The sequence below is a fragment of the Labrus bergylta genome, chromosome 5 (genome assembly GCF_963930695.1).
Source record: "Labrus bergylta chromosome 5, fLabBer1.1, whole genome shotgun sequence".
Classification (NCBI taxonomy): domain Eukaryota; kingdom Metazoa; phylum Chordata; class Actinopteri; order Labriformes; family Labridae; genus Labrus; species Labrus bergylta.
Window position 1 is genome coordinate 13,808,896 of NC_089199.1, and position 12,677 is coordinate 13,821,572.

The window sequence follows — 12,677 nt, forward strand, 5'->3', positions numbered from 1 at the left end:
CATATGATTTGGATTTTCTTCATACTCTAGGCCTATTTTAGACTTGTGTAAACATGTGTGTGACTTCATGACAATTTCAGAACTGAAAATGTAAAAAAACACAAATACAATTAATACTTTCCATCATTAGACCTATATAAACATAACAGGCTGAATGTCAGGCTATATTGCTCATTTCAACAAATAAAGGAAGTGCATTTCTATGTGAAGGGCAAACACTTTTCAATATTGAATTGTTTTTTGAGGGCTGCAACAAAAAGTTAATTCCTGTTTTTAACAAGCTTTAAAATGTGTCTCCATAGATTATATCGTTTTGAGAAGCCTACCAGGAAAAATAAAACTGTCTTGAATAAGGTTGTACAGCCTATACATGCAGACACTAGAGCTGAATGTGCAAATGTTTAAAGAAATGTGACAAATGCTATCACAAGTACATAGACCCTGACTGAATGATCTTCCAACCAGTTTGACCAAAGTACAAAACTTTTCAGGTTTTTGAGATGAAAAATAAAACAGCAAATATTTGCGATGCTGAAAAAAAAACAAAGCTTTGTTTTTCATTTTCTCAACACAACACTTATTTAAAGCTTGTTAAAATTGTCTGATCATTTTAGTACTTAACTATTTCAGATAAAAAAAATAGTACTTGTGTAATTATTTCTTCCACTCATGGTTTAAAAACAGACATTTTCAAATTACTAATGTGACTAGATTTTTTGAAGGTTAAGATACACTGGGATGAAGGAACTTAATAGGAAATGACCGAAATGACCCATTAAAAAGCTGAAGGATGAATTTGAAAATCATCTTCCAAAAAACATCTTTATTAGAACAGGATGGTCACACTGCTGTCAGGATGAAAGAGACGCAGTCTAATTATCATAAACATTGTACACATAACAGTTAATGTAAAATTGAGTGTGGTGGATTAAGGGCCTTTCAGACAGGATGTGCTGCCCTTTAAGCTGGGGTCAACTCTGGGAACAAAAGATGAAAATCCTGCCAACACATTTTTTAAGTTCTTGGGGACTAACTTTTGCATTCAAGCTAATCATGTTTTACCCTTTCCACTGCTACGTAGAAACTTTTCTTGTCATCCAAACAGTGCCAGCCGATTGGTCCAATTTCACAATCTGCACAGATGAGATATTTGATTCTCCCAACGTCCTTTGTGAAGCCCACGTTCTCAAAAGTGTACATGTCGTCCACGAACCAGTGAGCAGTCAGAGTGTCCCCATCCACTGAGCCTTCTGCCGTGCTGCTGAGGCCACTCTTTTTCCGCATGGATGGTAGGAACAGCTAGTGGGAGAAAACAAAGCCTCAGATGACATAAAAACAGAAGAACTCATCAGATTTGTACTCAGTATGTGAATGGAGGGGTTGCAATCTACCCAACTCTAATATTGTGTACTTTCTCTACATATATTAATACCATCTTAGAAAAGACATAAAAAAAAGTCTGAATGCAACACTTACAGAAACCTCCCCTGGCTACCTGTTGCTTTCTGAAGGCACTTCATAATCCTGCCCGCGTGATAGAGATATCCAAATGGCTTCTTTCCTTTGTTTATAATTTGCATATTTTATGAAGTGGCATATTTTTAAGGTTATATAATTGAGCAATATTCTTTCAACTTTCCAAAAGTTTCTTGACATTTGCATTTAGCTCTCATATGCACAAATAAAAGTGAGTTTTCCTGCCGATATTTAATGCTCATTAAATAAATCAAAAACTTTAAAGACCTAACTTATACTAACCATAGCTTTGTTGAAATGTGTACTAGTAATGTCTGTGATGATCCTTTCTATAAATTGTATTAATTAGTGTAAAAGTAAGATTTAAGATCCTTTAATAGTAGTGACATTTCTGCACGTAAAATCACGCACGAGATCACAAAGAATAAACATTGTACTGAAGCAAGACAGCATGAGCAAAATGCACTTAAAGTATCTCAACCACTATTTACAATGTGAAGGCAGGACTCTGACATATCACTCCCTTGATATTCTTGTTAAATATCATACCTCCTTCTCTGCAAACACAGCCATCCCAGGGCACAGCACCTTGGATCCGCAGCGTTGGCACACGACAGTCTTGATGTTCTTACCATCCTCAGAAACCAGGCCGGGCTCAACTATGAAGTCTTTTGACTGCTGATCGTTGTCCATTTCTACTCCTGGCGAACCACAGATTTACTCTGAAGTACATGCAGAGAAGACGTGTGACACAATATCCTTCACGAGTCCAACCGGACAGAGCGATTCACCACTACGTTATATTATAGTGTCAAACACTATATGCTAAATATTGAAGCGACATTACAACGAAAAGAAAGATGTGGCGCACAGAGAGTGGAACGGAACTACGAGTCTTCCGAATATTTGTAGTCCGGAAGTCAGTGACAAAGAAAATCACTCAAGTTTATATTTTTCATTAACCATAAATTGTGTCAATCACTACAACAGGCCATAACTTGAGTGTATTGTTTAAGCCAAACTAATGACAACGTCTATTTAAAAATAAAACTATGGTTAATCAATCAAAACGCAAGCCCTGTCCAATGCATACATGCTAGCATCTATGCTAACACGGATTCAACTTGACAGAAGATACGACAAATACCTACATCCCGAAAATTGAAATAATTTGAAACACACTTTTGAAATGAGGTAAAATACAACGTACCGAAATGTGGAAGAAAAAGCAAGGATGAACAGGACAAGAATTCGGAAGATGGCCCTGTAAGCTATGCTAACATACTTGCTGCTCCTGACGTTTACCAGCCTACAAATGCTCTCGATGAGAAACACGACATGGCTGATATTTTGTTCCTCATTATCACTAAAATATTTTTCAGGTATAAAAAGAATATTTGGACGAAAGATTCAGATTTTTTTCCCCCCTAATGTTTTTTTTTTTTTGACGTATAACCTTAATATAAAAACATGTCACGAGTAAAAGTCCGTCTTTAATCCGTTACCTTGGTAACAGCCTCAGACTGTAAACGACAGCAGAAAAGTACTTACTGCTCTTCTGTCTATCACATTAATAGTATTATTTCAAGCCAGCATCTTTTTTCCTGGGTGATGCAGCATTCTTATCGAAAAATAAATCCACTGGATTTGGCATTCGTCTATCTAGGTATAATATGAGTCGTATACTGACATTAAATCTGTAATGAAATGTCTGAAAAACAGCTTTTCTATACAAGCAAAATGTTGAATACAACATTACTGTGTTTGGAGACAGTGTGGCACATATAGTGTCAGTGTCTGTGATTAAAGTGTGCAGAATCACCCAAAACCATTCATGTAAAATTAAAGGGATACTTCACCTATTTGCATTAAGCTTTGTATCATTAGAAACCTGGTAGTATTTTTTGAATGGTCGTGCATCCCACCCTCATTTTCCCCTGAGATGGGAAATCTTTGTATTTCTAAGTCTTTAAAGGAGCTTCCAGTGACGCAAAAATCATCATTTTGCATCACTGGAAGCTGTTGCGGTTAGCCGGGTGAAACTACAACTCCAGTTCCTCATATTTTCGACCACTGAAGCTACAGATCTACCACAGATCAGTAGGTGGAAACTCTCTCCCAGAATCGAAACTTAACGTCCGCCATATTGCTTGGTAGCTATGCTAACATGCTCTATGGACAAAGCTGATAATGGCGAAACAATATAAATATAGCGTCGAGATGGCTGCTGCCGACAGGTCGGTCTTGTCTTTTGGCTGCTGCGGCCGAGACATAAGGCCTGCCTGTCAGCGGCGGTGAGGACGAGGAGCCCGGGTCGGCTCTATCTGGGGCGGGCTGGTAGTGTCTGTGCTCTCACTGTTTGCTTATGGACACAGACATAGAGTCTGTTTTCTGCCAGGAATTTCCAAGATGCTAATTCCTTCTGGAAGAAATCTCAGAATCAGTTGAGGAAACGGCCTTATGTGTTGAAGTAGGCTAAATATGTTTGTAAACCTGACCTTAGTGGGAGTAGCCTGCAGTGCTGTGAGCCAAAAGGACACTTTCTGCCTTTTTTGGACAAGAAGGCACCAACTTCAAAATGTATTTCACATATCTACTATATATATGACCCAATGTCAACACAGATTCATGTTTCAACGGGTGAAGTTTCACTTTAAGTTTGATAATTTATTTATTTATTTAGTTTCAATGTATATAATTTGTTGCAATGCAGTTTAAGAATTTCAGTTATGTCTTCTTGCTTTTCAAAGTCAGCCTCGATAATGCATGGGACGGCTCCTATCACAGAGTTATCACCATCTGCAATTACTGTCTGAAACAGCCATTCCTCCCTGCACTTAGAGAGACTGTTTTACCGTTGATGTATGTTCTGTCAAAGAGCGTATGATATCAACTAACCAACCACAGTCCTCATTGTCCTTCTGCCTTCATTTTGGTTTCTCTTGGTCTTGGACATGGTGTGCTAATCTTGTAAATTTGACACAGTCTATGGTGCATCTCTGATGTTTATAGTGATGAGGGTTTAGAATGGGTGACATGGTACTAAACGGTAGAAAGCAGGTCTACCCGGGTTCGCCAGGATCTTGAAAACACATCAGAGACAACTAGACACTGTGTTTTGACATGTGGAAAAAAATTTATTACAATAATTTTCCAAGATTACCATTAATAAATATTTATGTTTACATTTCAGTGAAATGTATGATTTATCACTTTCCACACAGGACATTACACAAAGTCAAGAATACACATTGTTTTAGTCTTTGTAATAAAGCTTGAATAAGTTGATCTAGAAAAAGGAGTCTTAAACAGCAGTTGATACAACCTATCAATGGAGTTGAAAGTTCAATAATGATTTGATTGTATATATGGCAAGGAAAACAAGAAAAGTCAAGATCTGGAAATCCTTGAAGCTCCCTTGACTGTGAAGATAGGCCGTTTTATTTAAAAACACTTCCGTTGGCCTAAGGCACAGGAATACTAAAAGTTTATATCAATCATACATAACACCTTTGAAACCCTATATGGTGATTTAAAGTTTAGAATTTTATAGTATACACTAAGGTGCATCTGAAATTTACACTTCTCATTGCATCTGAAATCTAGCACAAAAGAAAGTTTTCCACAAAAGGAAAGCACATTTTGACCTATCCAGACCTGTGCATTGTGCATAGCCCAGGAACTGTTACTAAAGGAATAATCAATGTGTTGTTTAACTGAAAAAAATCACTAAAGAGAGTTCTTTCTAATTCATCATTTTAAGCATCTTAGTTTAACCCAAATAGTTTCAGTTTTCTCTGCCACTTCGACAAGGTTTGAGAGTTTTTTCAGTTTAACAAATCATTTAACAAAATAGGAACAACAAAAAAAACAGTATAAAAGTTTACAGGGATTTACATGAGGTATTCAACCTCTTTGTTTAGGGAGGGATTTTTGATGATCAACACAAATTGTTTTCTTAGATAAATCTATAGATCATATTTTTGTATTAAAATCCTGTGTTCTTTAATGATAATGTGCCATTGGGTTTTTAGGGTTGGCCTTCAGAGTCAATTTCATATTTATTGCAGAGCAGTCATGGGCCTGGTTGCCCTGTGTTTTTTTTAAGATTTCAATCAAACAATCATTTATTCAGGTTATATGTGTATACATGTGTCTTTCTTGTACAAATTTGTGTGCAGGCCCTCAAGCTACCTATAAAGTCCTGGATCCCTCTACATCTCACTCCTGGACAATAGTACATTCATCCTCTAACCTGCATGGATACTGCGGGGAAGAAAGGAATGGTTTACAGCATTGGCCCTCTGCTACAGCACAGATAAAACTCTCTGTATCCTTTATGTAATGGAAACACACAATGGAGAGGTCGGGGAACTAGAAGAGCTAGCTACTCATAAGTGACCATCAGTTGACTGAATCTGTGATATTGGTTTAAACCTAATTTTGATCAAACTTGGAAATGCAGACTTCAAGTTTCATAATTATTGAACAAGTAGTGATTGTTGTTGATTTCCCTCCATAGTTCAATGGCTAGTTAGTGCTACTCTATTGGAGCAAAACAGAGCCAAACAGAAATAACACCAAATTATCAAATCAGAAGTACAGAAGGAGCAATAAGTGACTATATTTAATTCTAGCAGCATTTTAAGTGTGTGTTTGGTGTGTTTCGGTGTGTGTATGTGGGGGGTGGGGGGTGGGGGAGGTAACAAGGGGGAGTAACAAAGAAAAGTATGAGTAAGTCACAGTCAGGCCTCTCAGAGTAGAGTGTCATCTGTGCATCCTCCCTCGAGGCCATAGCGGAACTCCTGCAGATTGGAAACCCCGTAGAAGTGGATGAACGCTGCTGCCACGACTAGCACGTGAAAAATCTGATGAGAATGGAACTAGAGGGAGAAAAAAGTTACCATCGTCAAATTTCATATATCAATCCATTCAAGAAAGTAATTTGCCTGTGAAGTAATGATAAATTCTTTCTCTATTGCTGTCTCTACCTTTCTGTTATTTCCTACATGGTAAAAAGCATCTGTTGTCTATAGTGAGCTATAACTTTAGACGTCAGTCTCTTATGAATTATCATTATCATTTTATTACCCTCATCATTTTTATAAGTGTAACTATTCAAAACAAAGCCCATTCAACATGATTTTCTTCTTAGCAATGATAGCACTCAATGTTTTCCCTAATTCTGAATCATGTTTGGTTCATAAAGGATTGATATTAATTTATTTTTTGAACCTAATCTGATTCTTCATAGATTTAGGCAGCTTGTAACATTTGTGAAATTCGGCCTTTTTCATTAAGTTTATGTTTTTTATTATACTTGGATAATACTATATATACCAGAGTAGAAGTATCTCAAACAACAGTAAGATACACATTTGTTGTCTAAGAGGCAATTATGAAGCATTTAATCAGGAAATATGCCCAAACATAGCAGGCCTATCCCATTGGCAGTTTTATCCCTTTGGTTGCCTATGTAGAATACTTTGAGCGGCTTCCGTGTTTAAAAAGTGCTCTATAAATAAAGCTTCTCTGATTTGAAAACATAAATGATGTCCTAAAGAAACCACCTGACTTTCTTAAGTTCTTTTATGTCATGTAAATACATCAAGTACTTACCCAGATGTCACACTTGCCAGGAAAATACCGCTCAGGGATCCTGGCTGCATATAGACCAGCACCAGTGATATACATGGCCCCCATCAGGTAGAACCAACCCATTTGTCCGACTGTGGTGGCCTTCACAAAGCCTTCCTCAATGGTGAAGTGCATGGTAGGAACAATGCCGCTCAGACCAAGTCCCATGAAAACACCTAAGAAAAGCAGAGACCTCAGTTGCACATTTCAAGAAAAAAAATGGTTGGAAAAAAAACAACAGCTTTGTGATTACGCTACAGTTATAAACCAAAGCAAACAGTTGCATAAAGTAACACTGAAAAGATGGTATCAAAATGTACCTGCTCTTGTAGGTCTGTGACGAGGTGTAGAGAACCGGTCCCATTGAGCCACTATGATGGCAGCAATGCCGAGGACACATACAATGGTGAGGTAGATAAGTCGAGGCTGAGGGGAGCAGTAGAAGGAGTAGTACAGCCAGGGCACGAAGGAGCCCATGATCAGGAGGGCAATGCCCGAGTAGTCAAGCCTGAAGAGAGGGAGTGACAGAGAGACCACAGGGGGATGAAAAGCTGAAACAGGTATGCCTTCTCATGATTCTAAACACTTTCCATATTTAACACTCACTGTCAATGATGGGTTTTAATACAATGAAGATGCATTTGAGTAACACAACATATATTACAGGGGGACACAGTAGCATAAAGTTCACTCCCAGTAATTAACTCTGCAAAGGCCTGTCAGGCTCAACAGTAGAAGGCCAGGGGTCAGTTTCTAGCTCAAGGACATTTGACACAAAAGATTAAGGGGTCAAACCCCAAACCCTGTGGTTGAAGAAACACAGTGCCCTACTACCTGAAGCCACAAACAATTTATATATTAAAAATGTAGAACTTTTAACTTTAACTGACATTTTATTAATGAACAATCATGAAATGGAATACACTGAAAGAGTCAAATGTTGAGAGAGAAAGGAGAGACGGCACCTCATATTGGAAAATGACATGCTGATTTTAGGTTCGTTTTGGCTGCACTATGGATCATTTTGTCCTTGGATAATCATTCTGGGCGTATCCCTCTTTAATTGCACTGAACTCTAGAGTGCAGTGTGAGCTGCATGTAGTTGAGAAACAGTGTTTGTCAGTAGGAGGGCTTACTTGGAGAAGGTGCGAGACACTTTCTCAGAGTGGCAGTAGACGGTATGAAAAAGCCAGGAGAAGCTGAGGCAGAGTACAGCTCCCAGGAAGAACATCCCGAACACCACTTTCTCTTGCAGAGGAGCCATAAAGTACATGTTGGGCCGCAGCATGGTTAACGTGCCCAGGCAGATGAATAGAATCAGCCCTGGGGGGGGGGGGGGGGGGGAGAGACCAGTTTCACTATCCAACAAACAAGAGAAAAATACGCGACTGAAACTGAAGTCTAAGAAATGTTTGAAATGATGTGTAAGGGTATCATCCTTACCTAACAGGTGAGTCCAGATGTTTCCTGTCTCAGTGTGAATTCTAAAGATGCTTCCAAAACAGGCCCTGAATGAGGGCATAGGAGGGCGATGTCCATGCAGGAGGTAATCGTTATCCTTCAGCCACTCTGGCAGGACATGAAAAGGAATGACCCTCCAGCGGCCCTCCCAAACCTGAATCACAAGAATAGCTTGAATTACAAGATGCATACAGTCATATGAAGTACAGTAGCTGTCTCTCAAACATGTAACCTATGCAGCTGATGAAAATACTTACATTTGCAACAGAGAACTACTCTACATGCAGTTTGAAAGTAGAAGGGTTAAACACTGGTAATACCAAATCTGCCAGTCAGACTTTTTAAAGAACCTTTACAGTAATTCTGTGAATGTCACAGCAGCGAAGAAGGAACTACTAATTTGATTTTGTAATAAATCGGAAGGGGGCACATGTGACATCAGAAATGTTTGTGTCTGCATTTATTTATTGTTTACATTGTCCTTATGGTAGATCTCAATAACCACATAAAGTATACAGTAAATAAAGTCTTTAAGCCGGATTTTCTGCTCAAGGTTCTTCTCTGTATCTATGTGTTCTGATGCTACTTCACTGACAACTGGTTCCTCTGTTAGCTGATATTTGTCTCACATTGTGCTTTGCTTATTTAATACAGCATACATTCATCAGTTGCCTGCCTGAAAAATGAAACATGAATAAATCAGTCAAACTACTCATCAATACTAAGTTGACCCCTTGTTGTTGTTGTTCACACAAAACTGCAGCTGTACGTCATTTAACCAGAGCTCTACTGGAGCAGGTAACACCTTTGAGATGAGCAGAGTGTTGAGTTTCAGCTCAGTTAACCTGCTGATGCAACATTTATGCATGTGCTGTGTAAAGGCCTTTTATTTTCCACGACACGCCCCAACAGAATGTTTCCCAACTGATTTTCAACAATCAAGATCTACTTTGAGGGACTGAGGATGACTGAGTTTGTCGTTGAGAGAACCAGACATTACTACTATGTGTTATTGCCATGGAAACGTGCTCATCCTTGCACACTGGATCTGAAAGCAGCAAAGAGAAGTCAGATTGGATATTGTGCACTGACCTTCTCACACTTAACTCAAACAAGTTAAATTTGATTTGATTTTGATTTAATTAAATTCAGGATATGAGACAATGTAGGGGCCCACTTAATAAACCACTAAAGGCTAAATCTACTAAACAAAATACTATTTGGTTCAGTTCATTTGACTCTTTTTTTTCTCCGCTGTTTGCCAATAATTACCTGGTGTGTGAGGTTGCATTTGTATAGAAACTATGACACAGATATGCCTGGGAAATCTCAAATAAAGATCTTAACGTAAAAAAAAGTAATCTGAATCAATGTTAGTGATTTAATGGTCATTGGATGAATCCATATATATGGATAATTACATCCCCTATTGTTACAAATGCAAGTTTTGTGTCTTTTAATTAAGTTAGGATGAGAGATTTACTTTGTGTACAAACTCCTCCATCTTCTCCATGGCATGGTGAGCTTGAAGTGGTAAAGTCAGCACCTCTCCCACCTCCTCATCCTCCTCTTCCTCATCAGCAAGCACTGCCGCTCCCTTGAAAGAGATCACAAGAAAAAAAAAACTGAAGCTTCTGAGCCATAAGAGCTATGTACGTACATTTTCTGAAACAGCTGTACCTCTGAATGCAAGCCTTTAGACGCTGCCTGTCGCCCCCCTCCCTCCTTCAGCAGCGGCCCCAGCTCCATCAGCTCAGCATCTGGGACACGGCAGTCCTCAGAGATCCGGCAGTCTGCATCACTTGCAGACCCGTTTCTGCCTGACATAGGGAGTATGCCTGATGACCCACTCACAGTCCTTGTATTCGGCTCTGGGTGGTACACTTCAATTTCCTCCTGAGCAACAAATATCACAAACAACTTTAATGGTTAACCTCAGATAATGTACACCAGATTGCAGTTAATCTCAATAAACATTACGCTGCTGAGAACAAATTGAAATGAAGACGCAATTATACACATAGAGCGTAACAAAGACATCAACCAAACAAAGATAAATAATCATAAAAATGACCATGATAATATTGGGATTATATGAAAAGATAATACAAATACAGTACAACTCACACTTAGTGCGAATGACAAGCTATGCTTGAAACATTTTAGTTTTTCATGGAAAATCATAAAAATCATGAAAATGTGTCATTTGTTGAGCTCACTACCAAACAAGCGTGTCTTCTTACATCTGGACCACAGTCCTCCAGTGCAATGCTGTTTTGTCATACATTTGAACTTTATCAAACAATTACAGCTTCTTTAATTTGATTTTTACAATTTGGCTTTTTGCTGTTTTGATATTATTTTAATTAATAGTATATCCTTAGATAGTTTACAGACGATATGAAAGAAATACAATAAAACATATCTCGATAATGAAACGTCAGCTGATTCTTAAGTACAAAAATTTGGAATTTAGACAAATGATACACACAATATTTATTTAAGTCCGGACAATTCATGTTAATGCATCAATGATAACCAATGCAGCAGTGCATCGTGACAGGGATGTTTTGTGGCATATTGTGTTAGTCGCGGTGAAGATACGGTACAATCATTACATTGCACATAAAATGTAAAGGATATTAACATGCAATTGAACAATGATAAGGTTTCATATCGCACAGGAGGGGAGTATATAGTTGCACTATTATTTCAGATTACTAACACTCAAATCTAAATCGCCTTTGTTTTGTTGTGTCTCGTATGAAATCTGTTACATCGATTCACAACAAGAGAACAAAGAAGCGGCTGAACTTGTTGAGATTTATGTCACCAGCCATTATTATTAGACGACAATCATCCCGGGTCAATATAATAAAGACATAGTAGAGAAAGATTCGTTACATGGATGACTGACAACACAAACAAAACGTTTAACCAAGTTATTGTTCAGCAAAGCCAAAGCAGACGGATGTTGACTAGAACAGCGCCAGAGGGAACATGGAGTACAACATGTAAACAACCGCAAGATACCGATGATATAACGTGGATTCATCGTGTCTGTGCGGCTTATTACCATTAAGAGTCCAAAGATGAATTAAAATGCAACTAGAAAATGTATGTTTTAGTTAGCTGGTCACGGATCGCTCGCACATCTGCTTGCTAGCTTTAATGTTACCTTTAAGCTAGCTGAGCTATCGCTAACAAGAACCAGTAGAGCAGGAGACTGGTTTGTGAATTAATCCACCAAAAGCAAGACAAAGCTCTTTTCCACGACATATAACATTATGTAGCTAACTTACTGAGCTGACGTTTACTTAAACAGTCTTATCAAACAGAAATAAGTTACCTTACAAGGAAGACTTGAAACCAGGAAGGTGAATTATTTATCGTTATGCGAAAACCAACACAATCCCGTCCGGAAGTTGAGATCTCTGCCAGACTGTAAACCTGATCCACACCCTCTTTCAAAATAAAGTAAAAAAATAAATATACTTTTGATTAATTTATTTATATTTGGAAAATACGCAAAAACAAACACGAGGAAGAGTTGTATAAATTATATTGCCGTACTGCGTTTTGGTGAAGATTCTAAAATTCACAGATTTCATTAAAAAAATATATAATTAACAACTCCTGTTTCCAGGGTATTGATTATTAAATAATCCAAGTTTTAATTTGAGATACATTGATGAACTGTGACTGAGCGAGTGGATAAAAGTCTTCATTCTCACAGCTAATAATTATTGATTAATGCTTTGATAAAATAAAAAACATCCACATCAAACACTTTCTTAGGACTTTAACCGGGTCAGCTAAAAAGCGTATTTGTTATATAACAAGCTGTTATGTTAACATCAACATCAAGCACTTTCTAAAGTTCATAATCCACTTCATGAGATAGTTACCTGTCAGGTGTGTTCACAGAAACACTAGGTAGATTTAAATGTAAACAGAGTGCTTAAACAGGCCTTTTTCACAGCAGGTATATTTTCATTGAAGATAAAGCACATTTTATTTATAAGATTAAAGACAGATCAATAATTTAAGTGTACCAGAACCCTGAAGTGCTTGATGACATTTAGCTATCATTAATTTAATTA

The 12,677-nt window shown here is 37.9% G+C and overlaps 2 protein-coding genes across 2 annotated transcripts; both read right to left on the reverse strand.

Annotated features, from left to right (window-relative positions):
* Positions 1-803: 803 nt before the first annotated feature.
* On the reverse strand, positions 804-2,846 carry rabif (RAB interacting factor). The gene is made up of 3 exons (XM_020642409.3): positions 2,687-2,846; positions 2,026-2,198; positions 804-1,299 (listed from the first exon to the last, which is right to left on the reverse strand). Exons 2-3 carry the CDS (start codon positions 2,167-2,169, stop codon positions 1,048-1,050), a joined length of 396 nt encoding a protein of 131 aa, XP_020498065.1. The 5' UTR covers positions 2,170-2,198; positions 2,687-2,846; the 3' UTR covers positions 804-1,047.
* A 1,746-nt stretch (positions 2,847-4,592) lies between these two features.
* Positions 4,593-12,048, reverse strand: adipor1a (adiponectin receptor 1a). The gene is made up of 8 exons (XM_020642431.3): positions 11,924-12,048; positions 10,255-10,470; positions 10,058-10,171; positions 8,557-8,728; positions 8,250-8,436; positions 7,434-7,621; positions 7,096-7,289; positions 4,593-6,359 (listed from the first exon to the last, which is right to left on the reverse strand). Exons 2-8 carry the CDS (start codon positions 10,399-10,401, stop codon positions 6,231-6,233), a joined length of 1,131 nt encoding a protein of 376 aa, XP_020498087.1. The 5' UTR covers positions 10,402-10,470; positions 11,924-12,048; the 3' UTR covers positions 4,593-6,230.
* Positions 12,049-12,677: the final 629 nt, after the last annotated feature.